Raw genomic sequence first — 27,732 nt, 5'->3', positions numbered from 1 at the left:
GATCAAATGTGAAGTGGAATATTCTGCGGAAACACTGATGAAATGTAATTTAATCTACATGTTCAGTATAATCAAAATCCTCTGAACATGAAGAACATCACGGCCTGTCAATGAGAAGATGCGATCACAAAATGATTTCAGCCATTTACTAAAATGTCCTTATGCAAAAACCTCAAACTAACAATAGCCTGAATGTACAATTAAATGTGCAGCTTTTGGCTGTTCAGTCAGATTTACTGAATAGAAACTGCAGTTTATGCAATGTTTAGGATATTTTACCTCAGACAGACAAACTTGATAGCAAAATGAACCATGCCTTTTCCTTAATTTTGCATTTATTTGTGAAAACTTAATACATTTTGTTTAGAGATTGCACGCTCACATCGTGATTTCTAGATCATAAATAAATAAAAATCTAGATCTTTGTAGTGACTATGGTTATTACAATAAAAGTAATATTTATCCAATTAAAATGTTAAATAAATGCTTTGTTATTTCATTTGGTGACACAAGTGCTGCAGAATTGTAATAACATTTTTAACTTTCATACTTCTACCTGATCTGACTCCAGAAATTTGAGTTTGTTGGCGTACTTGAATGATTTCAGGTTGATTAACCTATCATATTAAATAATATAATTGACTTGAATAAAACCAGATAATTTAGATGTTAGTACATCACATGGTCCCACTTTATATTAGGTGGCCTTAACTACTATGTACTTACATACAAAAATAAGTACAATGTACTTATTGTGTTCATATTGTATTGGAAAACACTTTTGCTGCTATTGAGGTGGGATAGGGGTAAGGTTAGGGAGAGGGTTGGAGGTATGGGTAAGTTTAAGGGTGGGTTAAGGTGCAAAGTATGGGTCAACAGTGTAATTATAAATGTAATTACAGAAATTAAATACAGATGTAATTACATGTAGTTTTTTTTTTATTTAAGTACAATGTAAAAACATGTACACAATAAGTACATTGTACTAAATTATTAATTAAAATGTAAGTACTTAGTAGTTAAGGCCACTTTATATAAAGTGGGTCCTATTTTAACATTTGTATTAATTGCATATAATTTTTTTTTATTAAATTAGCAATTTAAATATTTTATGATTTCATGAGTGAAATTGCAACCTTAATATCTATTAGTATTTAAATTAAAATTAAATAAAATTCATGCATTTAGCAGATGCTTTATCCAAAGCGACTTACGTTGCATTCAGGCTAAAAATTTTCTCCTAACATGTGTTCCCTGGGATTTGAACCCCCAACCTTGCGCTTGCAAACGCGATGCTCTACCACCTGAGCTACAGCGAACACCATTATATATACTATAATATAAATGAAGACTTTCTTTTTTTAATTTATTTTTCTTAGCGCAACACTCACTTCCTCTGTAAATGTGCCAGATTGCATTCTTTACCAGGACTGTAATTCGTCACACTGACTTCCCCCTCAGCATCTGAGCTCTTATGAAGATCTCATGCAGAATGTGTGAACCAAACCTCTTCAGCGAGGACACCTAAAGAGCCGTTTGCACACGGATCAAGAGATTCTCACTGTGTAACATGCAAATGCAGTGTCTATTGAGGCTCTCAGACACATGTTCAAGCATCTCTCGCTCCTCTGTCTGGAGGAAACCATCGCTAGTCTTCATTAGCAGCATGCTGCCTGTCTGACTAAATATAACTAGCAGCAGCAAGCTTTGGCAGACCTGTTCAGAGCTGTCATTAATATCTCTCTCTCTTTCTCTCTCTCTCTCTCTCTCACTCTCTCTCATTCTCTCTCTCTCTCTCTCTCTCTCTCTCTCTCTCTCTCTCTCTCTTTATATATATATATATATATATATATATATATATACATAATGTGTTAGTGTGTAACTTGACAATTAGACAGTTGACTGTGTAACCTGATTTAAATAAATACATTACTATACTAGGTTCAAACACCATATTCATTTGCAAAATACCTATTTTAATTTTTATTTAAAAAAACATTTATTTTAATATGCAATTAACACAAGCATTAAATATATAAAAAATATATAAATATTTATAATGCATTTTTCAATTTTTTTATTTTTAGAACTAATTGTTTTCTCTTTTTAAACCGCCAAAAAAGCTGAATGTTATTAAACATTTGCACTGTAAAAAAAAATAGTTTTGTCAAATCATCTAAAATATGTACTTCATGGGCAAATATCTAAACTGAATCTGGTTTTATTGAAGTCAGTGAGGTAGTATGCAATTTGTTTAATTAAATGAAAACATGAGGTCAGTTTTAAAAGCTGCACTAAAAAGTTATACTATAGTAAAATCAGCTAATCCATGAAATTAACACCTCTGTTCTAGAGACTGATGACTCATCCAGACAGATCCTTTCTGATTTAAACGCTCATTTACAAAAGAGGTCCTGACACATTAATTATTTATAGTGTTAAAATCATGACATATGTGTTTCACAACATTTCCAGTTACTGATGACACTGCGGTGCTTCTTTCTCTAATGAATTATGGAACAGACGCAGATCAAGTGTCTGTTTGACAGTTTTCGGCACCACTGCGGGTCAGTCGGGTCTTGTTCTGCTGCTCTACAACTAGTACTTTTACAACTTTAACACACTAACTAAACAAACGGGCTCATTCCGGTTCTCCGGAAACTTCTGAAGTATTTTCATACACCGTAATTTCAGAAATATTCTGTGTGATAGTGATTGTAGTATCTATAATACATTTTCATTTCACTTAAAGTTTGAGTGTTTTTCTTAGTCATTTTTATTTTATTTTTTTCAGTTTTAGATATTGGTAATACTGATGTTTAGAGGTCCAGACTGTGTTTCATATTCATCATCAACAATTAAAGATAGTTATACTCTAAACATACACGAGACGTAGTTGAGTAATGTTTAGTGTCATTAAGTGTAATTGGTCTCTGGTATCTCACGTCCTGAAGGAGACAGCACAGACGCTGTTTCACCGATAAAAGACACCGCAGACGTCGTGACAGAGATGCGATACACAAAGATCTAGTGTCTTGATGCAGGTAAAGTTGAGGGAAAGAGGTCAACAGTCACACATAAAATGAACCAATATAATAACTCGTACATGTCATCTATCTAACAGTTTTTATGCAAAAAAGTGGAGAACCAACAAATGTGTATATATACAGTATATACTATTTTAGTTTTAGTTAATATTTTGAATTAGATTTGTATTTAAATTTTCAGTTTTTGTTTTAATTTTAGTTTACATTGTTGTGTATTTTTTATCATTTTTATTATTTTTAGCTGTCATCTGTAAGCACTGGATAAAAGCTGCAAGTAAATGAAAAAATGGAAATGCATTAGACTGAATAATCTTCTTTTTACTGTCATAAAACATCCCATTTGTGGTCAAATTATAAAAAAGAAAACTGTGAACAGCTGTGATGCTCAGCAAACATTGTAGGGAATTCAGCAGTATGAACATCAACACATCATCACTATGATAAACAATACAGCCATTCATCAACCTCCTATAATAAAAACGGCATTTAACAAAGCTTCTTTGTTTGAAACGTGTAACACCTTTCAAATGTTTTAAATCGCCTTTGAAAAGCCATTAACATTCAAAGCCAATTTAATTTACTGTTTGTTGTCAGGTTTCTTGTTCTTCACAGACATCAATATTAAACATACAGTACAGGAACCTCATGAGAATATAATTGCCTCACAAAAAAAATATGTCTTGGAAAGACTTAAAAGGCTCTTAAGACATCCAATAAGATGTAAGATCAGGAGTTGCATGGACAAAATTTCTGATATTTAGTTTCTGTGTTTTTCTTTGTCTTTTTCGGACGGGAGGAGCACTTGGTTTCTATTAAAATTCATTGTATGGAGGAGAAGCAACTCAAAATGTCAATTCAAATTTGCGTCTGATATACAGTAGGTTTCAGAAGCGAAAATGGCAAAATGGCTCGATAGCACCACCTGTACAATTTCATTGAAGTGCCTCTTGAGCTACGTTTCACACACATGCATGAAACTCGGTACACGCATGTAACACACCAATACCTACAAAACAGTCTCTGGGTTCAAACTTCGAAACCTAACAGCAAGTCTGTTATTTTTTATTTCTTGTGCAATTTTTGTGCAGTTTTTGCCATTTTCAGGCACCGTTCTTAAACAAACTCCTACAGTTTTAATCGGAGTATAATCATAAGGCCCGTTTCATTTTTCATAATTAATATAAAGTCATTACAATATAATACCATTTTGACCTATTATTTACTATGTGGTTTCTGATTCTGATCTATTTATTTACCATTTAAATTTTTTTTTTTTCTTCTTTTGGTGAATTGTATTAAAAACAGTAAGGGCTGACCCACAAACATCATAATGATAATTAATTATAATGACAATGTACAGTATGAAACACTCGACCATTACAAACCAAAACATATAAAAATATATTGTCCCCATTTTTTAATTCATAGATGATAACAAATGAGATATCAATTATATTTTGACCACTGAACTCTGAAATCTGGTCAGAAACCTTTCTCTTAGGTTGCCATTATTTTTGCAGTTTCGTGACTAAAGTGATTGAAATTATACACTTTACCTTCAAAGTTACAGTCATCAGTTTGTGATGTTTGATAACTTTCAAGGAACAATTTTCTTCTCTCTCACTTTCTTCTATATCTCCATCTGTCACCAAAAAATCCTTAATTTCGCTCTCTGCTGCTCATTACAGAGGCGCGTTGTGCTAATGCAGTAGATATTTGTTTGACTCGTTGTCAAAACAGTAATGCACAGAATATTAAAGCAACAACACTTTAGGTATCCAGACTCCTCTCAGGTTGCAGATAGGAAAGATACCCGTGTTAAATACTTAAGAGCCCCCCGGAGATTACGACCATTAACCCTTGAGCGGGACGGTGCTGGTGTTATTGTCTATAGCTCTGACGTATCCAGTAACCTGCTTCATGTTACAGAGAAGTCAGGCGAACTAATAACCTTTAAACTGTAAAGTACGCATACTTTTTTAAGCATTTCTGAATAACGATTTCTCACCTGCCACATTCTGCATTCGAAAACAGTCACATTGTTAATAGTGTGATTTTTGCCATTTATATTGTCAGAATGCATGGCTACTTTTCAATGGTTGTTAATGGAGAAAGATGCATCTTGACTCGCTATTTTTTTAATTATTATTTATATTTCACAATATGCTTTGTCGTATTCTTTTTATGGTCTTTACATTTATGTTTTTCTACCAAACATCATAAATTATCCATTATTGTGAACCATTCTATTTCTCTCTCTCTGAGTGCATTGAACATGAACTGAACTGTCAATATTCAGCTCTTTTTAGTTCATTGTTGATTTAATTCAGTTCAATTCAATTTGAGATGTAAGCAGCATTACATAAAACAAAAGTGTCATTATTCAGCACAGTGCAGTTCAATGTTGATTCAGTTCAGTGACCGTGTCAATGGTGCAAAGTTCAATTATAACTACAAGCAGCTCAACAGAAGACAAGGATGTGATAATACAGTTCAATGTTGATTCAATTCAGTTTAATAACAATATCAATGCTGTGAAGTTCAATTATGGACCCACTTCAATTTCAGCTATAAGAAACTCTACAGAAGATACGAGTGTCATTATCCAGCTCAATCCAGTTCAATGTTGATTCAGTTCAGTGACAGTGTCAATGTTGCAAAGTTTGTCAATTATGAAACCACTTCAATTTCAAGTATACAGCTCTACAGATGACAAAACTGTCATTATTTCACTCAGTTTAGTTCAGTGTTTACTCAATTCTCAACTCAAGTTATGTTTCCTTTCACCTATTTGCATGCAAAATTTGGGATATCGCATAAAAAATAACAGATGGAAATACAAAGTGAAGTGAGTGAAGTGATATTCAGCCAAGTATGGTGACCCATACTCAGAATTTGTGCTCTGCATTTAACCCATCCGAAATGCACACACACAGAGCAGTGAACACACACACACACACACACACTGTGAGCACACACCCGGAGCAGTGGGCAGCCATTTATGCTGCGGCGCCCGGGGAGCAGTTGGGGGTTCGATGCCTTGCTCAAGGGCACCTAAGTCGTGGTATTGAAGGTGGAGACAGAGCGGTTCATGCACTCCCCCCACCCACAATTCCTGCCGGCCCGAGACTAGAACTCACAACCCTTCAATTGGGAGTCCAACCCTCTAACCATTAGGCCACGACTTCCCCATCGTCTGGATGTGCAGTTCTAAAAATATGCATAAAACGTCCTTGATGTGCATCAAAACAAGTAATGTGACTCTGCCTCAACTGATCATGTGATTGGATAACTACTGAATATGAATCATCTTTTAAACCCCAACATAAGACCAAAGGCGACAGTGGCAAGGAACCGAAACTCCTGACAACCCATCTAAGACACCTTATCGACTCAGTGTTTTTCCAGCTCACTACGCTCTTCCTTTCCTCCTGGGCTTCAGCACTGAGCACATCAGTCATGATAGAGCTGTCATCTGTCACACAGCTACACTCACTCACAGACCAAACCGTGCACAACGACCAGTTACTCCTAGAGGTGAGCTTTTACTAACCAGTCACACACGTACAGTCATTTATACAGACCAGACGATGAAGGTCAGTTTTAGACTTTGACCACACAGAACAAGATGAGTAGCACTCACATTTTCTTTAGGAAATGTAAAACTGATGATTAGTAGTTGGTGGATATATGCTTTTTAACGGTCAGCTGCCATTCGCAGAGAGCAGGATGGCGGATATAATGCAACTTTATAAGGACAAATGAAACATAGAAGGGTCACTTTACATCAGTCACTCTGTGGCCATCTTGGCATCATCCTTGAGCAGCTATTTATAACTCAACAGGCGTACAAATACAGCTCCTGTTTATCCCAAATACTGTTTAGGTTTGTTTCAATTAATCAGATATCCAATAGTCATATCATACATTCTGCTTCTTCTCTCCAAGCACACTAATAATGTATGGGCCGTGTTTTATTCTGTACACTGTATCTGGATGTAATATTAGAGTATTTATTTATATTTAAAATTAGCTTAGATTTTTAAGTTTTAGTAATTTTGTGCATTTTTATTATTTTTAAGTATTTTCTGTTTATTTTTTATTTCAGTTATAACATAGCCTAGTACCTATTAATCATAATACTTTTTATAATAAACGTATAGTAGATATATTAAAATATAGTGCTTATTTCATATGGTTTTTTATTTTAATTATTTCGTCTTTTTTAATTATTTATCTGAACATTTCTAATTTTTGTTTATGGTTTCGTAAGTTTTAGGTGTTTCTTTATATATTTATAATATTTATATTACAGCTTGTTTCAATTACTGAAAACTGTATTTTGGTTAATAATTACAACACATACACAAGATTGACGAAAACACTCACTGTACACAGTTTTTACTAAAATGGACAAAAAATACGGAAAACAAATATATCTATTATCTATTATTATTAACACAAATGGTAGGATTATTAACTGATGTCAGTATAATCTCAAATTAGCCAAGTATTGTCTGATATATTAATCTACCATTAATTAAACTGGCAATCTGCACCAGACTTCCTCTAAACTTCCAACACAGCTTCACCAATATCAGCATAAGACAATTAGTTAACTCTTCTAGGAGTAGCATGTGCTCATCTATCAGTTCCTTACATTATAAGACGGTCAGTGCTCTTTGAGCTGCATGTTATTGAGAAACTAATGCAACAAATGCAACAAATAAAATGCAGCTAATGACAGTATATTATTGACTCTGCATCTGGTGCACTTGCCTGCACATAAAACTCTTGCTCTAAACACAGTTCTCCTTTCAAGATGATGGAAATTTCATTAGATTCCCATTTCCACCATCAATAATTAAAACAATGTGGCTCATCGAAGTCATCAAAATACAAGTATGCATTTCACGGATGTCCTTGTGAATGAAGACTTAAACCCAGGGTACAGAATTTACTTTGTCTCACACCTGACAATGGCGAAAAAGAGAAAAAAATAACAATTTTTCATCATTTTTCTCAGTTAATATATTTCTAAAGGTGCTGTTCACACGAAATATTCACCAAATGTCGGTAACAATCCAAGTAATCCTTGCATACAAAGAAAACAATACAAATAAGTTTAGAAATTAGGTTCTGTGTGACAAAATGGAATGAACTATGGAAAAAGTATTGGACACGCTTACTGAAATGCATTTAATACTTCGTACAAAAGCCTTTGTTGGTAATAAGAGCTTCAAGACCCCTTCTGTAAGGAGAAACTAGCTGCATGCATTGCTCAGGTCTGATTTTTGGTCCATTCTTTCACACAAACAGTCTTCAAATCTTGAAGCTTCTGTGAGCCTCTTCTATGAACTCTAATCTTGAGTTATTTCAATAGATTTTCTATTGGATTCAGTTCAGGTGATTGGCTGGCCATTCTAGCAACTTTACTTTCTTCTCTGAAACCAATTTAGAGTTTCCTTGGCTGTGTGTTTGGGATCATTGCCTCGCAGAATATTCACCCTCATTTCATCTTCATCATCCTGGTAAGATGGGGGCGAACAATGTTGGAATCATAATCAATATTTTCATAGTATTTTTTTGGAACTAAATGGAAGTAATTCATACTAAATCACCTGCATTTTAGATGCTTTACAAATGAAGAGAAATTTAAATATACGATTTTGTTACCATTTGTATGTAACATTTATGAGATCAAGCTGCAGTGTATAAAGCTGCTAACGTTTTGTCGATATTGATTTATGATGTATATGCATCATATGAGAACTGGCTCTTTGAGAAAACTAAATTTGTATTTCTGTCCAACATAATAGAGATTAGTTAACAGCATCTAACAGGACTTTTGTGCATTTTTCTTGGCAGATGTGACTGGCAAGTCCTGACATGATGATCTTTAATAGAAAGCTGCGCTTCATCATGATGGGTGTCATAAAAACCTGTCAAATCCTCATCGTTTGCGTCACAGTGAGCATTATTTTATCGGTCTATTCAGAGTGAATGCATGACAAGGTGACAACACAATTTACTAGAAGAGCGATATAAAAAAAATTGGAGGATGCAAAACAAAACATTTCAGTATTCTTCACATTTCTTCCCCCTCATAATTTCATCTCAGGCTCGAGCAATTGAGTTCCTCCATCCCCAGGGAGAACAGATTTAGTTTCATTCACTGGGCGAGTTAAGGCTTTTGAAGGCTAAAAATAGATCTGTTATGGTCATACCTTCAGGAAAGACTGTGTTAAGTCATTACCGAGCAGAGGGATAGGTTTCACTATATAACTCCTTATAAACTAAAGGCTTTTCATTCGCTAGACAAGCCATCAGAGTGTAATGACCGCAGGTGAAAGGTTGCAGCATTGTCATTCACTCGTGTAACGGCTCAATGATACAGCGGTGACCGTCCACTAAGGTTGAGAAAAACAAACAAGACAGGCATGCAAATTGTGAATGAACATGTGAGAGGGAATCAGATTACAGCGTATGCTTGGGTAATCTCATGCAGTTGACTGTTTTAATCCAGTGTCGCTGAACATTACTCGGGAGAAAACACATGACCAGCTTAGAGGAAAAAAAACTTCATTTTATATAAAAAAAAAAAAAAAACAGTGAGTGCCTGCAGGACATTCAGGCATTTTAGTGAATTCCTATTGAGGCAATATTTTGTGATTTACAATGTTGTTGTTGTTTTTTTGTCCATAAAACTGTTACTCTGTATTGCATTATTCTGCATTATTTAGAAAATGACAGAGGGTGCCATATTTATTTCATGTGCAATGGTGGCCCACCAAACAAATGCTTTTGGAAGCTCATTTCTGACACAAGATGTAAAAAAGCATCTCATGACTCAGAACAGAGTATATAAGGGGAAAAATGAGGTCTGAACAAAAAGTGCAACATGAAAATTCAAAGTAAAAAAAGAAAAGAAAAAATTTAACTGCTAAGACACTCATAATTTTGAGAGAAGAATTTAGAAAAATTAAAAAAAGTCAAGATTCTAAAAAAAAGTATGAATAGTGAGATGTAAACTCAAAATTCTGAGGAAACAAGTGAGAATTGCATCATGTGAACTCAAAATTAAAGAAGTCAGAAATGTGAGATATAAACTCAGAATTCAGAGAAAAAGTATATATATACTGTATATATATATATATATATATATATATATATATTAATTAATTAGATTAATCCTATAGAAAGTGTGTGTAATGTGGCCCCAGTTATCATAATCAGAGTTCTCCTTCAGGGCTCAGCAATAGAGATTTGGCTAGTAGCTGTATTACTTTTTTACCTTCCCCTGCTAACATTTTCATTTTCCCAACTACAAAAGAATGACCCATATTATTTTTTAAGCAAATACTTTTTTATATTTGTTAGATATATTGGTATTTTTCATGAAATTTTACTTAACGTTCATTAAAAAGAATGTTTTACTATTGCTCAGTGGTATAGTATTGCATTAGCATTGAAAAAAAGGTTGTGGGTTCGAGTCCCAGGGAACATACATACTGGCGAAAATATTTTTTAAGCTTGAATGCACTGTAAGTCGCTTTGGATAAATGCGTCTGCTTAATGCATTAATGTAATCTAATCTATATGATTTCTCATGTATTTCAAAGAAGGCTGCATTTATTTGATGAAAAATAAAAACTTTTAAAATGTAAAATTAAATGTTTTCTATTTTAATCTATTAAAAAGTAATTGATTTCTGTGATTAAAGCTGGATTTTTAGCATCATTCCTCCAGTCTTCAGTGTCACATGATCATTTAGAAATTATTCAAACATGCTGATTTGCTGCTCAAGAAACATTTCCTATCATCGTCAATGCTGAAAACAGTCGTGCTGCTTAATGTTTTTGTGAAAACTGTGAGACATTTGATTTTTCAGGATTCTCTGATGAACAGAAAGTTCAAAAGAACGTTAATTTGAAATATGAATTTTTGTAAAATTCTAAAAGGCATGAGAAAACCATAGAAAGTTCCTCTTTCCCCCGTGTATGTGTCTAATGCGCTGTGACAGCGGTGGTGTTGCGGGGCTGTTTTGCTGTAGTTAATGCACAACTGGTCTGGGAATCCACCAATCAGAGACGAGCAATGGAGGAGGGGAAGGAGAGTTACTAACCCATTGTTTGCGGTCTGCTGGCCATGTGGCTTTGCTCTGGTCTTACTGGGGCTGCTGCAAGCCAGACGACATGGCCTACTTTCATTTCTAATCAGCTCTGCTTGAAGTTGTCCTCCAGACTGATGAGCATCATGCCCACTCCAAGAGCAGACATGATTGGCTATTACATTCGAGCAGGATTTCGCTCAACCACCAGTGATGATATTGTCCACTGTCATGTTCTGAAATGGTCGAGAGGCATTTGTCTTATTCTGCTCCTCATCTGTCTTACAGCAGCATGATCCATTGGGTTACATCATGAGAAATCGGCCTCAGGACAAAAAGAGAGCTCTGAATGTCTGTGTTGAAAATTGAAAAACATCCGATATTCTCAGACCAGATTACATTCGCTTAAGACAACCGGGGGTGTGTTTACCTGAATACTCATCCAAATGGAAAATTTGAAATTGGATTTCTGTCCAGTCATCTTTCCCTAACTTTCTTGTCTCATTTTTATTCGTTGACGTTAATGTTAAAAGATTGACGTCATTGTTTTAGTCATTCAGAAAGTTTTTTTCGTCTCGTTTTCATTTGTGAAACAATGCTGTTGACGAAATTAACTCTGAATCAAACCCGGGTCGCTGCAAGCACAGTTGCATTTTTTTTGTTTGTTTTAGTTCTCTATAATAACCATATTCTTTTGTTCACTATAATTATTTATAGCAGTATTTTCTAGTTAAATGTACTCCAATAATCTTTTAATTTAGTTTAATTTACATGTTTGTTTGTTTCTACAGTGTACTAATTAGTTACTAAACCAGGGAATGATTTAGTAAAATGTGGCTTTAAATGAGGGAACAAGGGAATTCATTAATAATAGAAGTCATGGAAAAGAATTCCTCATTTGTGGCCACAAAATCTTGTTTTTAGTGCGCCTTCATAACTATAAAATGTTGTTGTAAAAAAGAAAAAGAAAAAATAAATAAAAAATAAAAATACAAATAACAGCATGTGGTTTGGAACTACATGAGGTTGTGTAAATAACTAAACTATTGCTTTCGATATTTCTTCTGTTATCTAGTTTAACGCTCACTGGAATTTGTTCCAGATCATCTGATGTGATGTTTCGAGGTCTTGGAAGGCATTTTGAAACTTAAAAAGACACCTTCACACAAAACCACTGTCTGGTAAGTCTTCAGTTCATCCAAATAATGCAATTGCAAACCAAAGCGATGTTTATGAGTTCCCCAAAACCAGTCAGTGCTCTGAAAGCTGTTGTTCTAAATAAGGATTTCACAATGGAATCCACATGATCTCCTCATTCACTTCTATTGCATTTGTATGTGCGAGCCAGATTCAATCTCGCCACATTACAGTGGAGAACAGAAGGAGCGGTAGGCGATGCTGGCAGCAGCAGAGGACCAGATGGTTTAGGTTGCATCTGGATGGCTTTCAAAAAGGCTTCCCTTAGCTGAGGAGATATGTTTCATTAGACGAGGTCCTGATGTATTGGACAGACATATGCCCATTATAATGCACTGCCCATCTGCAGGTGCTGGTCAGACCTGCTAATGGAACGTGAATGATGAATCTTAAACACAAGTGTTCAGAGAAAAATCCCATGTGAGATATCTCAAATGTTTCTCTAGAAAGGAGAGTGTTTGCCAAGACGGAGGAAGTGTGAACTCAAACATTTTTAATACAGTAATCTGAGCTGCTATTCACATTCATTTCTCTATACCTTCACTGTTTTCCCAAATTTGTGTCTGTTTTTACTTCATAGGGAATTCTAAGGATGTTTTCGAGAAGAGTCTGAAATCGACTGATGCCAAAATGAAATATAGCTGAGCTATGAAGGATTTTTTGCTGGATGCACATCTTTTGTAAGGCTTTTTTAGTTTGTTTCAAAGGAATAATTGACCCAAAAAATTGATTTTGCCAACCTTTAGAAATTGAATTTTACTGACAAGCACAATTCTCATTACAACAATGCAAGAAGAAAAGTTATTGTCATTAGTCTAATGTGAAATATATATATACATTTCTTCCTTTTGAATTTGATTCTTGCAGATGAGACAATTATGAGTGAATATTAGCTTAAATTTCAGTCCTCTTCCTCACATACATTTATCAGATAACTTCAGAAGATTTGTACAATTTATATGAATTTATTTAATGAGATTTTATTATATTTTTATTTTTTTTGTGCTTTTCAATAGTCAGTAAATGATGAAAAAATATATATTATTTTAATGCTTTGAAAATGAGCACTATTTTGGCATCATTGATATGTTATTATAGTTTTAGTTTTTAGGTTTTAGTAAGTGTATAGTGTGGTTTTGTTAGTTTTGTTCTAAAATACGTCAGTGTATTTATTATTAATTTGTATTTCTGTTTTAGTTATTTTAGTACACAAGTTGAACCAAAAAAAAAAACTTTTTAGTTTAGTGTTTATTTTAGTTTTTGTTTACTATTATAACCCTGTGGAAAACATCTACATTTCATAATCAACACTACCTATGAGTTACTTAGGATAAAGTTTTTTATCTATAACAGAGAAATAAATGCAAATGCTATTTTAGAGAACTGCAGATGACACCTGACCGTGTTATATGATGATATGATATGTTTTGAATGCTCTTTATTTTAATTGGCTGACCGCTCTCACTCTCTCTGCCAGACATGCATAGCCTGACTAGCCAAACACATGCCGCTATTTCATAACAGATGCAAGAGTAACCAAAGAGGTGGTGGCCCTTTAATAATGCATGCTGCCCTTTCAAGAGCAACCATCCTGCACCTGCTGTTACACTGTACCTCCAGTGCCCTCCATCCCTTCCAGTCTTCAGAAAGACCAGAATAAAGCCCTTCACGGAGGAGATGGAGCGGCTGAAACCCAGCACCTCCGCTCGCCACATGGCTCCAGTCCTGCGGCGTTTCTGCGACCGTCTCATTATCTCTTTAGCTCCGGCACGCTTGATCGGTGTCAACTTTTGTCCTTAAAAGGACAGGACACTCGTGAGCAGCTACTTTGACAGATCCAACAAACACATGCTTTGACATGTTCACTGAGGAGCAAAGAAGCAATGACTGACAGTGAAATGAAACCTCTCCGACATATGCACAGCACAAGTGTTTGTTTGCAGAGTTTTATTGCTCTGTCATCTCATATTTTGTATGGGCATCAGTTTCGACCCAACTTGATTAATAATTAATAAAGTTTCATTAATTAGAGTTTGATGAAAAATGTTTGAGCACTTATTGAGTTTTCTTTAACTTTTGGGACTGACACCACTGTTATTTTAACAATTTTACATGCTATTAGAACTTTTAGTAATATTTAGAAATTTGCTTTTATCTATGTTTTTTTTCTCAATGTATTTTTTATTTATTTAGTATATCAAATACAACTAGCTGAAATAAATTACTAATACTTATTTAAACTTACTTAAAACACAGCACCTATATATAAGGTCCTTCAGTATTATCAGCAGTTTTCACGTTGCTCAATAGCTAATTACCCTCCTCCATCCCCAGCTCCACCTCTTGTCCAGTCAGAACTCGGCCTTCGGATTCCCCTTTGAAGTAGAATAATTTTTTTTATGTTGTGTTAAAATTTTGAACATATCCGCAATACATTAATGTTGGATCTGTTCTGTTTACCCTAAAAGGGTTATCGTTGCTCTCCCTGCTCTTATCCATGATAGGCTGTATGGATGCGCAGCGAGTCTTGCCCAGAACAGAACCATACCGCCAATCCAAACTGTATGATAATTGTCACTAATCTTTGACGATAGTGGTTTAAATTTTAATTTCAGTTTTAGTTGCCCTGTGTCTCGCCTGGTTGCCTTCTGACGACAACTTTAACCAAAGTTGCCTCGCAACATTTCTCAAAAGGTTGCCCAGAGTATCATCAGCCTTAGTTTTAGTTAAAAAATAGTAAAGCTGGGAAAACTTAGATATTATTGAGAAACTTCAAGGACTACTAGAGCATTTATATAAAAGGAAAATTTGAAAAGTAGGAAAATAAAAACATCTCCATTTGCTATCAGTTTAATCTTATTAAGGTCTAGAGGAACTTGAAGTTATTAAAGAGATCTAATTTGTGATTTTTGTTATTGCGATGTCTATAATATATAGTATTCACCAAGCATCAAATACGATGTTTTTGGCAATTATATAAAACAATTACTTTATTATAAACTGCAACTATACCTGATTTCAGCTGATGAATGCTAGTCAACGATGCACATGATTCAAATCAAACACATACAAACCATCTACTAAAGAAAGCATCTGCTGAAAATGTACCATCTTGGAAATCTAGGTTAATTTCCTCTAGAACTGCACCTGTAAAATTCCTTACATTATTACTAGGAACTAAATGATGATGTGTTTTCACATTTTTATGACAGGTGCAATTTCACAGAGAGACACATACGCCATGACCTGTGCTTTCTGTCACAAATATGCAAGCAGTGACATTGTCACAGGGACTAAAATATATTTTCCATAAAAATAATACAAAATGTCAGAGACATGGCTCAGTGGTTAGTAAATGTGCTCTGACATGTTGCGCAATAGTGCTTGTGTGCTGGTGACCCGAGTTTGAATCCGGCTCTCATCGTTTCTCATTCATTTCCTGTCATCTCTCCACGATTCAATTAAAATTACAAAAGAAAAATACATTTTCATGACCGATAAGACATATGTATGGCTGGTAAATTATCTAAATTCATCCACCATTAAAAATGGATGGGTTGATCCTAAATTGTTTTAGCATGAAAATAATGTATCTCAAGTTTCAAAGTGAAAAACAAATAGCATATAGGAGTATATGAGCATATGAATTATTGCTCCTTCCATTAATTAATTTGAACACAAGCAGAAATAGTATCCGACAGAGAAAAAAAGTATCTTCTGGACTTATCACTCAAATTTATTATAATGCCAGTAGTGTTTAGTGGTGTTTGATATAAATTGATATAAATTTAAACACAAAAATAGCTTGATAGTGAAAACTGTTCGATGATGTTCTATACAGAGTAATCAGCAACCAATTCTCCACAAACTTGCAAAAACATCTTAACCACAGATACTCAATCTCTCCTTCTTCTCTCCACTCTGAGGCAGACGTTTCTAAACTTTTCCTTTCCAATCATCCTACTACCTGCCGCTTGATCCTATCCCATCTTTTTCACGTATACCCCAGCTCACTCACATTATCAACACCTCTCTTAACTCTGGTACATTTCCCACAGCATTCAAGTAGGCTCGGGTAACCCTACTGCTTAAGAAACCCTTTCTAAATCCAGCACTTCTAGAAGACTACAGACCGGTATCCCTTCTTCTGTTCATTGCAAAGATACTTGAGCGAGTTGTGTTCAACCAACTTTCTTGCACAGAACAACCTCCTGGACAGCAACCAATCTGGCTTCAAAAGTTGCCACTCAAATGAGATTGCACTGCTCTCGGTTACTAAAGCCCTAACACTGGAAAGCGCAGCTTCCAAATCTTCAGTACCATGATGTGGTGGATCTGTCTGCTGCTTTTGACACTGTCCACCCTCATAAGGGTAATTGTCTCAGGAACCACACTTCAGTGGTTCAAGTCTTATCTCTCTGGTAGGTCCTTCAGGGTGTCTTGGAGGGAACTTCTTGAACTTCTTGCTACTGGGGTTCCTCAAGGCTCAGTGGTTGGACCACTTCTCTTGTCCATCTACTGTACATGTCATCTTTAGGATCTGTCATTCAGAATCATGGCTTTTCCTATCATTGCTATGCTGATGACACTGAGCTCTATTTCTCATTCCAACCAGATGATACGACAGTAGCTGTTCGCATTGCAGCGTAAACAGACATTTCTGGCTGGATGAAGGTTCATCACTTTCAACTCAACCTTGCTAAGACAGAACAGAGCAGATTGCACAACTCCTTGTCCAAGTTCTTGTTCTCTCCAGATTGGACTATTTTAATGCTCTCTTGGCGGGCCTTCCTGCATGTTCTGTCAAGCCTCTGCAACTGATCCAGAATGCAGCAGCGACAGTGGTCTACAACGAGCCGAAGAAAGCTCATGTCAGACCTCTGTTCGTCTGTTTGTCTGTTTTTTTTTTTTTTTGCCATCAACTTACCAGTTAATACTAGCCCTTACCTATTCTATTCTATTCTATTATATTATATTCTATTCTATTCTATTTGTTTTGTTCTAATTTATTTATTAAAAAAAAAAAAACTTGCTATGTGCAAGACTACTGACTACTATGTGCAAGTTGCTCTCTCGTTGGTCTTTGTAAATTGCTTTGGATAGAAGCGTCCGCTAAATGACTAAATGTAAATGTAATAATCAAGAAATCACATCTCAGCTAGTTACCAAGGCAAAATTTCTAATTTTTGTTTAGTATGTTAAATTGATAAAAAAAAAATTTAAAATTAAAAAATTAAAAAGTTCCTTTCTCTTTGGAGTGTTACAGGCTCTTGGTGAATAAAGAAGATCTGTAAAGTTGCAAAGACTAAAGTCTCAAATTTAAAGAGATATTATTTATAAAAATTAAGACTCGTCCACACCCCCCTAAAATGGCTCGTTCAAACTCGCTCCCACATATCTATGTCATATGTGTAACTATGTATAACAACCGCCCAGATGTTCATGCAAAGAAAGAAGGCGTACCATTTATTCTTGTTGTAGTATTGTTGTTACCGCTGCTTCTATTTTGTATAGACACTGTGCATTTCACTGTGAAAGCAAAAGTACTTTGTGTGGCAAACCCAATGGATGCCCTTTCGTAGAATCACTCAAGGCTGGTGATGCTGTTTCGGTTTTATGAAAAGTGAAAAGTGAAGTAAAAAAATTGTGACATTTGCCGAGTATGGTAGCGCATACTCAGAATTGTTGCTCTACATTTAACCCATCCAAGTGCACACCAACCAGGTAACTAGTCCAGCTCTCTAAGCATTAGGCCACAGCTGCCCCCTATGTTTATGTCGCTCTGACCGGACAAAGCATCACAATATGTTTAGGGGCGTAACATTTCTGTCACACACTTGAGGTATTTGGCCAATCACAACACACTGGATAGCTGGCCAATCAGAGCACACCTCGCTTTTCAGACCGATGAGCTTTGTAAAAATCGACACGCTTCAGAAGGCGGGGCATAGAGGAGAAACAATAATGTACAGTATGTGAAAAAGAATGTGTTTTTTTGTTTACCTTAAACCACATAAACACATTTCATTACACCAAATAATGTTTTTTTTTAGCAGCACCAAATGACCTCTTTAAAAAATACAATATAGACACACACACACACACACACATACACTATATATATATATATATATATATATATATATATATATATATATATATACATACACAAGCTAGAATGAGGAACCTAAGAATAAGATAAAGAATAAGGTAGGCTATAGCAAATTATTTTGCAGACCCTCTGGCTCTTTAATAACTGCTGGTCTACACGGAAGAAAGCCTGTCTAGGCTCTGCCCCGGTATGAGTTGTGTCAAGCCATTTATTTATGAGAAAATGATTAAATGTAGTTGCAATAAACGCATTAAGAATCTGTACACCCGCAGCAGTGAGGGACTATTCTTTTTGCCTTGCGGAAGTAATAATATATAGTAATAATAATATTTTATTATTTAAAAAATGTAATCTATTGTAGTGTTTTATTATTTTGTTTTATTGTCCTTCCATGTGTACAAATAGCATCTCATTATCTCATAAATAATCAATAATCAACTAAGTGTAATTCCACAATGGATTTTTTTCATTATTATTGTTGAAAATTTCAATATTTTTCTAATGTGGTTCTGATTTAACCCCCTCAAATACACACACAGACACACACACACACACACACACACACACACACATATATATATATATATATATATATATATATATATATATACAATTGTATTGATTTATAATGTTTCATTCCCCTAGTTAAACAATCTAAAAATAATAATATTTCTGATATTTTAATTGTATTCATTCATTCATTCATTCTGTTGAAGCTGTTTTATGTCAGATTTTCTTTCCTCCTATGTGTTTAGTGGAAAGCCTTAAATATATCACAGGAAAACTATTTCTTTACTATTTGTGGAAAGTGACTTTCAAAATATCTTTATTTCCCCCTTATTAAACAAACAAAAAAAATCGTTCTACATATGTATATGCTATTAGAGATAGGCTATTTTGTGTCAGCATATCTAATGGAAAATAAACATTGCATAATTGGAACATAATTTGTTAATGGTTCAAACACCAGATTCTGTTCAGGAACGACACTACAAGCAAGTGTATGGAAATAAATAGATGGCTCATCAGCTTTGTATGAGCGCTGTAATCCATCATGAGCTGCGTGTGAGGTGTCAGATGCACCGCTGTAATAACTCCATTAAGACTGCACACGAGCTGACATCTCCATATGCTCTACAACACGCATGTGACATCAGAGCCCATTACCCACAAACCTCTTCATCCACAACGTGCCTGGAAGTACTAAACAAACGCTCTCTACCAAGGGTCATGGCAGCGATGTGGCCTGATCCGCACACACACACACACACACACACTGATTTGCTTTCACAGCGACTTACTGTAATAATTGAAAATCAATTTGCTGTTTCTTTGTTTGTAAAACTGTTAAAACAGTTTGAAGCTCCAGGTGTCTTTTTATAGCTTCTTACAAGAAACTGCTTTTCAGATTATCGTCAGGACTATAGCAGATCAAGGGTGGATGTTATGATTTTTTTTACGCAGAACATTGCCTTTTTATTATATTAGTTTAGCTTTTGTGAGTCTTTTGTTTTGAGCTCAAGTGTTACATAATGTGAAGCTCCTTTAGCTTCACATTACGTAATAGTATAAAAAGAGAAGAGAAAAAAACTCAGATGAGATGGGATCCTTTTATTTGTGAAGTATTAACTCGATTATTCAAGAAATAGTCAACACTGTGTGTTATTTATGTAGAAAGCGTATTTTAATTTCATTTTCATCATATAAGCTAGTGCTGAAAAGTTCGGGGTCGGTAAGATTTGGAAATGTTTTCGAATGAAGCCTCTTCTGCTCACCAAGGCTGCATTTATTTGATTAAAAATACAGAAAAACATAATTATTGTGAAATATTTTTACAGTTTTAAATAACTTTTTTTCTCTTTTAATAGTTTTTCAGCTGTATTTTATTTCTGTGATGTGCAGCATCGTAACATCAGTGTCACATGATCTTCAGAAATCATCCTAATATGACGATTTACTGCTCAAGAAACATTTCTGATTATTATCAATGTTGAAAACAGTTGTGCTGCTTTATATTTTTAGGGAAACTGTAATTAGATTCAGCATTTGTTTGCAATAGAATCTCTCTTAACATTATGAATGTCTTTAATGTCACTTTTGATCACTTGAATGCATCACATGTTGTTTAATACGTCTTTTGACTCATTAAACATCAACAAAAGTCTTATCAGATCCTGATTAGCTCACTTCAGAGGTGCTTCTTCTCCTAAACATCTTATCTATCTCAAATTTAATTACACCTGCTTTATAATTAATATCTTTGGCTGAATAGGCTGCACGAGGTTCCTGGCAGAAGCCTTGGGTCTCAGATGATGTATTGTTAGTCCGTGTGTACTGTACAGGGTGTTGAATTTTACTCTCAGCTTGATAGCACTCTTTAACCGAACCTCTAATGATTTCTTAATGAGGCTCAGTCTGCATTTCAGTCCTACTTTTATGCTGGCTAAAATGCTGCTTATTAATATCTATGCACAGGGAATGGCTGTTGAAATCGCCCGGCACCAGGAGCTATTAAACTGCAGTATTCAGCTGAAACTTCAAAGGCAAGTGATTAAACAATAGCTTTAATCATATATATATATATAAATATTCCCCAGGTGAAATTCATTTTTGAAGGTTTTTAACTCTTGAGGTCCTTCCAGTGTGTACATAGTATGCAATAATGTCTATGCAGCATGTCAGTGTTATTATACCCATGCAATTTTACAGAGATATGCTGTTATGTGTTTAATAGATATATCACAAAGACAGTTTATCGTGCATATTTACAGTCAGTATCACTATGGTGCATTACTGGTATGTCAACTTATTAATTTTCCTTGCATTCTTGCATTTGAAAGGGTCTTGAATTAAAAAATAGGCTGTTTTTGAGCAACAGATCCAGTGTGTAGTGGGTGGTTGCCATGGAATTTTTGTGAATTTGATTTGGTTGCTAGGGTGTTCTGGATGGTTGCTGAGTAGCCAAAAAAAGCTTATCACTCTATGATTTTCTGAATTGTTTTTCTGCTTCTTTTATTGTCCTCCCAATTGAATAAATTGTAATAATCAAGTTAAAAAATTCAATCCAGTTAGTGGACAGAATCATAAGAAATGTTCCACTGTTGAATTAGAAAAAAATGAATGTATTTGCAGCTATTTTTATTAACATTTTTGATAATTGATCTATATTCAGAATGTTTTTTGTTGTTGTTGTTGCCATTTTTGATTGTGAAATAGCCTGTAACAATTTATTTACTTACTCCAATAAATAAATAAATAGATTAAAAAAAACAATAATAATTTTGCATTTATATATATATATATTTGTATATATAAAACTTTTTTGGTATATTTCCCATTGTTGAAAAGATTGTCACTATTTTTATTTTACCGAAGCTATTTTATGCCAGAATTTCTAATGGAAAGAAAATATTTCATAATATTCCTAATAGACAATTATTGATTGTAATTTTTGATAATCTTTCATAATTGTTTTCTATTTTTTTGTAGTGGGGGCACAAAATGTTTTATTCCCTCTAATTAAACAAAAACAAAAAAAGCTATTTTATGTCAGAATATTAACAGAAAAAAACCAAGGAAAAATTTGACAAATGCTTATAATTTTAAAAAATATATAATTTTTCATTATATATATATATATATATACATATTTAAGTTATTGAAGCTATTTTAGATCAGATCATGTCATGGAAATAAATATCAGTGGAGCATAATTTGTAACCCAGAGGTACAGGGAGACCTCATGGCTCATGTAACGCACACACTGTGTTTCTAGCTCATCAGTAAAGCATCTTCCTGTGTAGCTGTTCAAACACTGCTAGCAGAGCCGATCTGAGCTCCAGCAGCAGACGCTGGCGTGTGTTTTTCTTTAATCCCATGTGTTTGAAGGGATTGGACAGGCTGAGGGCTGAATTTGACTGAGTAGCTCTAGGCGGGTGTAAGGATGCCCACATTAGTGCGCCTGCTTCACTGCACACTTCAGCTGAAATCAGATTTCCTCCCCACCAAATGAGACACTTATGATATTGTAGCTGAGATAAAACAAAAGAGAGAGGGTGTGTGAAAAAGAGACACACTACTCGCATTTCTTGTTCTGTTCCAAACCTAGTAAGCTGCCGTTATAAGTGTCATCATAGATGCACCATTATTCACCAAGTATTCATCAGTACCATAAAGTATTAAAACTTGACTATTTTACCTAATAGCTGGTGTATTGTGTATGCTTGTTAGTGTATTTTGCGTCAGTTTAGTTTAGATTAATTTAGTTGATCACCTATTCTTTTGGAACCATGAAACATCCAATTGTCTTTTTTTTTTTTAATTCATTCATTCACTCATGTAAACTGTAAAAAATAAAACACAATAAAAAAATAAATATCAATAATACTTTTCAAGTATTTCCTAATGTTTTCATGTATATAGTCATTATATTTATTATTATATTATAATTATTATTACTGTTTATTTTAATAGTTATTAGTAATTATTATTAACAATAACAATTATTATTATTAACAACAGTACAGTTACAGTACTAACATTCATGGTTGTTGTTTTTTTCTTTGCTTTTAAAACACAGATAATAAATGTAAAACTAAAAAAAAAAAAAAAAAAAAAAAAACAATCAATATATATCAATATATCAATATATTATATCCTGCTGGAAAAATGCAGGGAAACTTCTTTTTTGAAATGCTTATTTTTTTACATGTATAAACCATACAAAAGGTTTCTCATTACAAACTTGCATGCAAAAGCATGTTATAAGCAACTCAAACTCACAGAACTTGCAGAGATAGAGTTTGCATCAAGCTGTTTGTAATGCAAACACACTCCATGAGTGAAAGGCTCCTAAGAAGGCAGCTGGCTTCTGTTTCTAAGCAAGGAGGCTTGGTTTTGGAACACAGCCATTCTCTCTGTTGATCTTCCTCTCTTCCTTTACACCGTTCAAAACCACTGACCCAAATGGAAAGGATGGGGCTGGACTCACCGTCCTTGCGATGGTACGTAATCTCCACTTTCCGTTCCTCTGACCCCAGGAGAGCCTGGGCCACCTGCGCAATCGCATGTCTCTTGGTTTGCTCGCCATGCAGGAAGTCGCATGTACAAGGTTTCTGCATGATATCCGGCCGGGAGAATCCCGTCATCTCACAGAATGCGTCGTTACAGTAAATAATAGCACAGTTCTGGACCCGGGCATTGGCTATGATGAACTTCTTATCTATAAACAACCAAACACCACACATAATTAGTATAGTATGGGCTTGGATCATCATTTGATGAGAAATTAGTTCAAATTTGATATTGTTCAGATCTAACTAGACATTAGAGGAAACACACTCAAGCAAAAGACGAGATCCATCTGATCTTTCATTGCCATCAAAAATATCTCATTTATAGCTTTTATTGACATATAAGCATGAAGTTCTGACTTTCTTATGTTTACATTGAGATTAAAAAATCAGATATTAGTTTATAGTAGTGATTCCCAACGGAGGAAATGTATATTCCACTATAATTACAAATACATTGAATTAGTTTTGATATTTTTATTTATAAATGAATTCATCTTTAGCTCTCTCTCTGATCAAGTCTCTCAATAGTTGCCCCTAGAACTCGAAAGTCAAGACAAATAAGCTCAAGTGAGTCTGTTTTTCATCTACAGCATGAGTAATTATAATAATAGTCTAGCTTATAACATTTATGACAATGGTATCAGGTATATTATTAACATTGTTAACATTGTCAATGAACCTTGTACAGATTATATAATAAGGGCTTAAAAACCTCACATGCCATAAAAATCCTTTAAATATGCTCCAGTAGTCTAGATTTCACTGCGTGCATGTGTACGTATATGCGTGTGTGTGTGCGATCTTCAGATGAGAGCATCGTTTATCTGACCATTCATACATGCAGAGCATGCTTTCATTCATGCATTTCAACAGTATATAGCTGCTGTGTACATAAACGCGGTCATCTGACAGATGTATCTGAAGTGTGAACACTACAGAGAGACAATGCTGAAAGTCTCCTGACTGTCATCTGCCAGTCTCTCTGAAAGCCTTTGTGTCAGCTCCTGTCGTTACTCTAATGCCCTAAAGCTTTATAAAAGCTGTATGACATATAATGTTTTATATATTAAGTCATTTCATAGTTTGTTTGATTGATAATAGTCTTTAAAACCTTATATGAAGAGGCAGTGGAGTATATGCACACAAATGCACTGAATGCGCTCCAACAAACAACTGTTTACTGTCCTTAAATGTAACTGTGTCTGTGTGAATATTGTGCATATGTGATCCAGGAGCACAAAAGCAGTCTGAAGTCTCTGGGGTATATTTGTAGCAATAGCCAACAATACATTGTACGGGTCAAAACAATCGATTTTTCTTCTATGCCAAATATTATTAGGATATTAAATAAAGATTGTGTTCCATAAAGATATTTTCCCAATTTACTACTGTAAATATATCAAAACTTAATTTTTGATTTGTAATATGTATTGCTAAGAAGTTCATTTGGACAACTTCAAAGGAGATTTACTCAATATTTCGATTTTGTTGCACCCTTTTCAAATAGTTGTATCTCAGCATTGCCTTATCCTAACAAACCAAACATCCATCGAAAGCTTTATTTATTTTCAGATAATGTATAAATCTGGATAAAAAGAAAAGAATAAAGAGCTTTGAGACTGGTTTTGTGGTCCAGGGTCGCATATTAGCTGTTTTTGTATATGCATTAATACTAGCACTTCATTTATGATCTAAATCACATGAAGACAAAGAATCGTACAGCCTATGCTTGTTTTGCAATACTTACTCTGCCCCTCGAATTTCCGTATTATTATTCCAAGAAAGGTATTCTGAGGTGCGACATGTCCTCTCCTTACATGCATGATTATAATAATCTTCAGCTGTTCGTCCGAAAGAAAACCTCCTCAAAGTTATAGCTGCATCCGAAAGGCGGCTCTTTGTCCGATCTCTCCACTTTCAGGGCGCTTTTGTCCGTGTGAACTCAGATTCGGTGCTTGTAGTCACACGCGTGTCGGAGTCTTGGCTGAACTCCTCGAAACCGACACCGACGGGACTCGGTGATGAGGAAGAGTCGGGTGAGCTCCGGGTGCACGAGCATCGCTGTCCGCAGACGGGTGAAGTCCTGTGTGGTGCTGAAGGAAGGCGAATGGAAGACGGTGTTGTGATCCGCCTCTAGGGGCTGTGACTGACACTAAACTCACCCCAGCGCGCAGTCAGCCTCAGCGGCGCTCGTTCCGTCGATGGCACGTGAAGGGGGATGAGTTATCGCGCTCGTGACTTTGAAGTGTAAAAATAGCAGCAGAGGTTTGGATTTACGAAACTAATGAATGTAAAGTGCGAAGTAGGCTGCACAATAGGTGTGTCCCAAATTGCGTACGCATACCCTATACTATGACGTTTTGTAGTAGCCTATTCTATATATTTTTGGTAGTAAATAGTGCGAGTAGCGTTTTTACACTTACAATTCCGAAACGAAAAAGTGCACTTTAAGTGTGTAATGTTTATGCACTGTCGCAGATTTAATTACGAAGTGGAAGTGGCTATTAGACTCCCATTATTAAGGACAAAATGACCTTATAAAATTCATGCATTGCATGGTTGAGTGAATACTGTAGTACATAAGTACATAGTGTATGAGTGCATAGTGTTCGCCAATCGGGAGCTTTAAACAAGAGCAGTGTCAGCTTTTTGTGTTTTTATAGCCTTGGGAATTCACAACAAATTTCTGGGTGTATTGTCTTTTAATCTAACTGTATGATTGTTACCTCTTTAAGGATGAAATTACTTACCTTTTTTTATTTTACCAGTGTACTGCCATTGTTTCTCCTATAACAAGTAGATTACAAGTACTATTGAAGATAATAGACATTTTGTGTGCTAGTGGCACCAAATGAGAATTTGGAACTTGAACAAGATGAACCAATCGTACCTCAGAAATAACCTATAGAAGCCCCTTTTCAAAGTTTGCCACACTGAAAGGTGTTTTGAAAAATCATGTTGCAATACAATGATCTGTCCATGGTCCTGAACGGCCCTCTGGAATATTCCCACTCTTTTCTACCAGACTTTTACTTTGTGAACCCTTAATACCTAGACATTATAAACATGATGCAAATTTACTAATGAGCTTCTCTGCTGCTGTATGGGCGTTTGCATTAATCCATATGTGTCTGCTGACAATTTCAAGCTAATCTCCAAGGTTGGGTGGCATACGGCTTCAGAAGCGCTTAAAAAAGAATGAGAGAGTAAGAAAGAAAGAAAGAGCAGAATGGAGAGCTTGTCTTACTGAAACATCTGTCCCAGTATTTCAGTGAGGGCTGAAAACCCATCTGCTCCATTGAGAAAAAACAAGAGGATGGACAGCACTGAAAAAGCAAACACCAACTACAACAACATACCGCATTTATTGTTGGGCCTACTGTTCCTTTCCCAAAATGACTTGTCAGATTTAATTGTTTTTGTGTCTTTGTTTGATTGTTAAAGAGAAATGTAATCTCTATTATCTTTATTGTTTCTCCTAGACAGCAGTGAGGATGAAGAGTAATGGAGCAGTCTGCTTCTCTGATTGAGTCCTGAGATAAATCTCCTGCAGTTTCTCCTGTTCAGTATCTCATAGAAGCCTTTTCACCACAGAATGGAAAAAAAAAAAAAAGTTAATTCAGAATTTCATTTTACAGTTCTGAATTCTTCTCCTCACAATTCTGAATTTACATTTTGTATATCTGAAGTTTTTTCCCCCCTAAATTATTTTCCGCCAAAAAACTAAATATGAAAGGTAATTGTTGATTTTCAATTTACAATCCTGACCCTCTTCTGTTGTAGATGTTTAGTTACATCTCAAAGTTCAGACCTTTATTCTCAAAATTGCGAGTATACAGTTCTGTGTTTATAATATGCAATTCTGAGTTAATATTTTGTAATTCTGATATAAAAAGTGAGATATAAACTCAACTATATATATATATATATATATATGCTTTTATATCTGAAATTGTAATATCTCAGATTTTCAACCTTGCTGTGATCATTTCTAATCAAATTTTTGGAATTACGGAGTACATAAATGCAATGATTCTACAAGCAACTCTGGGTTATGGATACCGATCCAAACAGGAAGTGTACTGTTTCTATAGTTACCTCCTCAGACGAAGCCCATTTCTGAATATGTAATTTTCCGAATGCTAGACTCCCACCACCCAAACCTTTTGTTTTGGCTTCCTGTGGGGGAGT

At 35.0% G+C, this 27,732-nt stretch overlaps 1 protein-coding gene across 1 annotated transcript in view; it reads right to left on the bottom strand.

Moving 5' to 3' along the window:
• Positions 1–25,795, bottom strand: part of LOC127965155 (potassium voltage-gated channel subfamily H member 7) — an 82,294-nt gene extending 56,499 nt beyond the window's left edge. The window contains exons 1-2 of the mRNA XM_052565760.1: positions 25,289–25,795; positions 23,457–23,687 (exon numbers count right to left, since the gene is read on the bottom strand). Coding sequence (XP_052421720.1) covers positions 23,457–23,687; positions 25,289–25,364 — 307 coding nt within the window. The 5' untranslated portion in view covers positions 25,365–25,795. The remainder of the gene's footprint in view (positions 1–23,456; positions 23,688–25,288) is intronic.
• Between the last annotated feature and the right edge of the window lie 1,937 nt (positions 25,796–27,732).

The sequence above is a fragment of the Carassius gibelio genome, chromosome B9, assembly GCF_023724105.1.
Source record: "Carassius gibelio isolate Cgi1373 ecotype wild population from Czech Republic chromosome B9, carGib1.2-hapl.c, whole genome shotgun sequence".
Classification (NCBI taxonomy): domain Eukaryota; kingdom Metazoa; phylum Chordata; class Actinopteri; order Cypriniformes; family Cyprinidae; genus Carassius; species Carassius gibelio.
The sequence above is the reverse complement of the archived record's forward strand: the minus strand, read 5'-3'. Positions and strand labels throughout refer to the sequence as shown.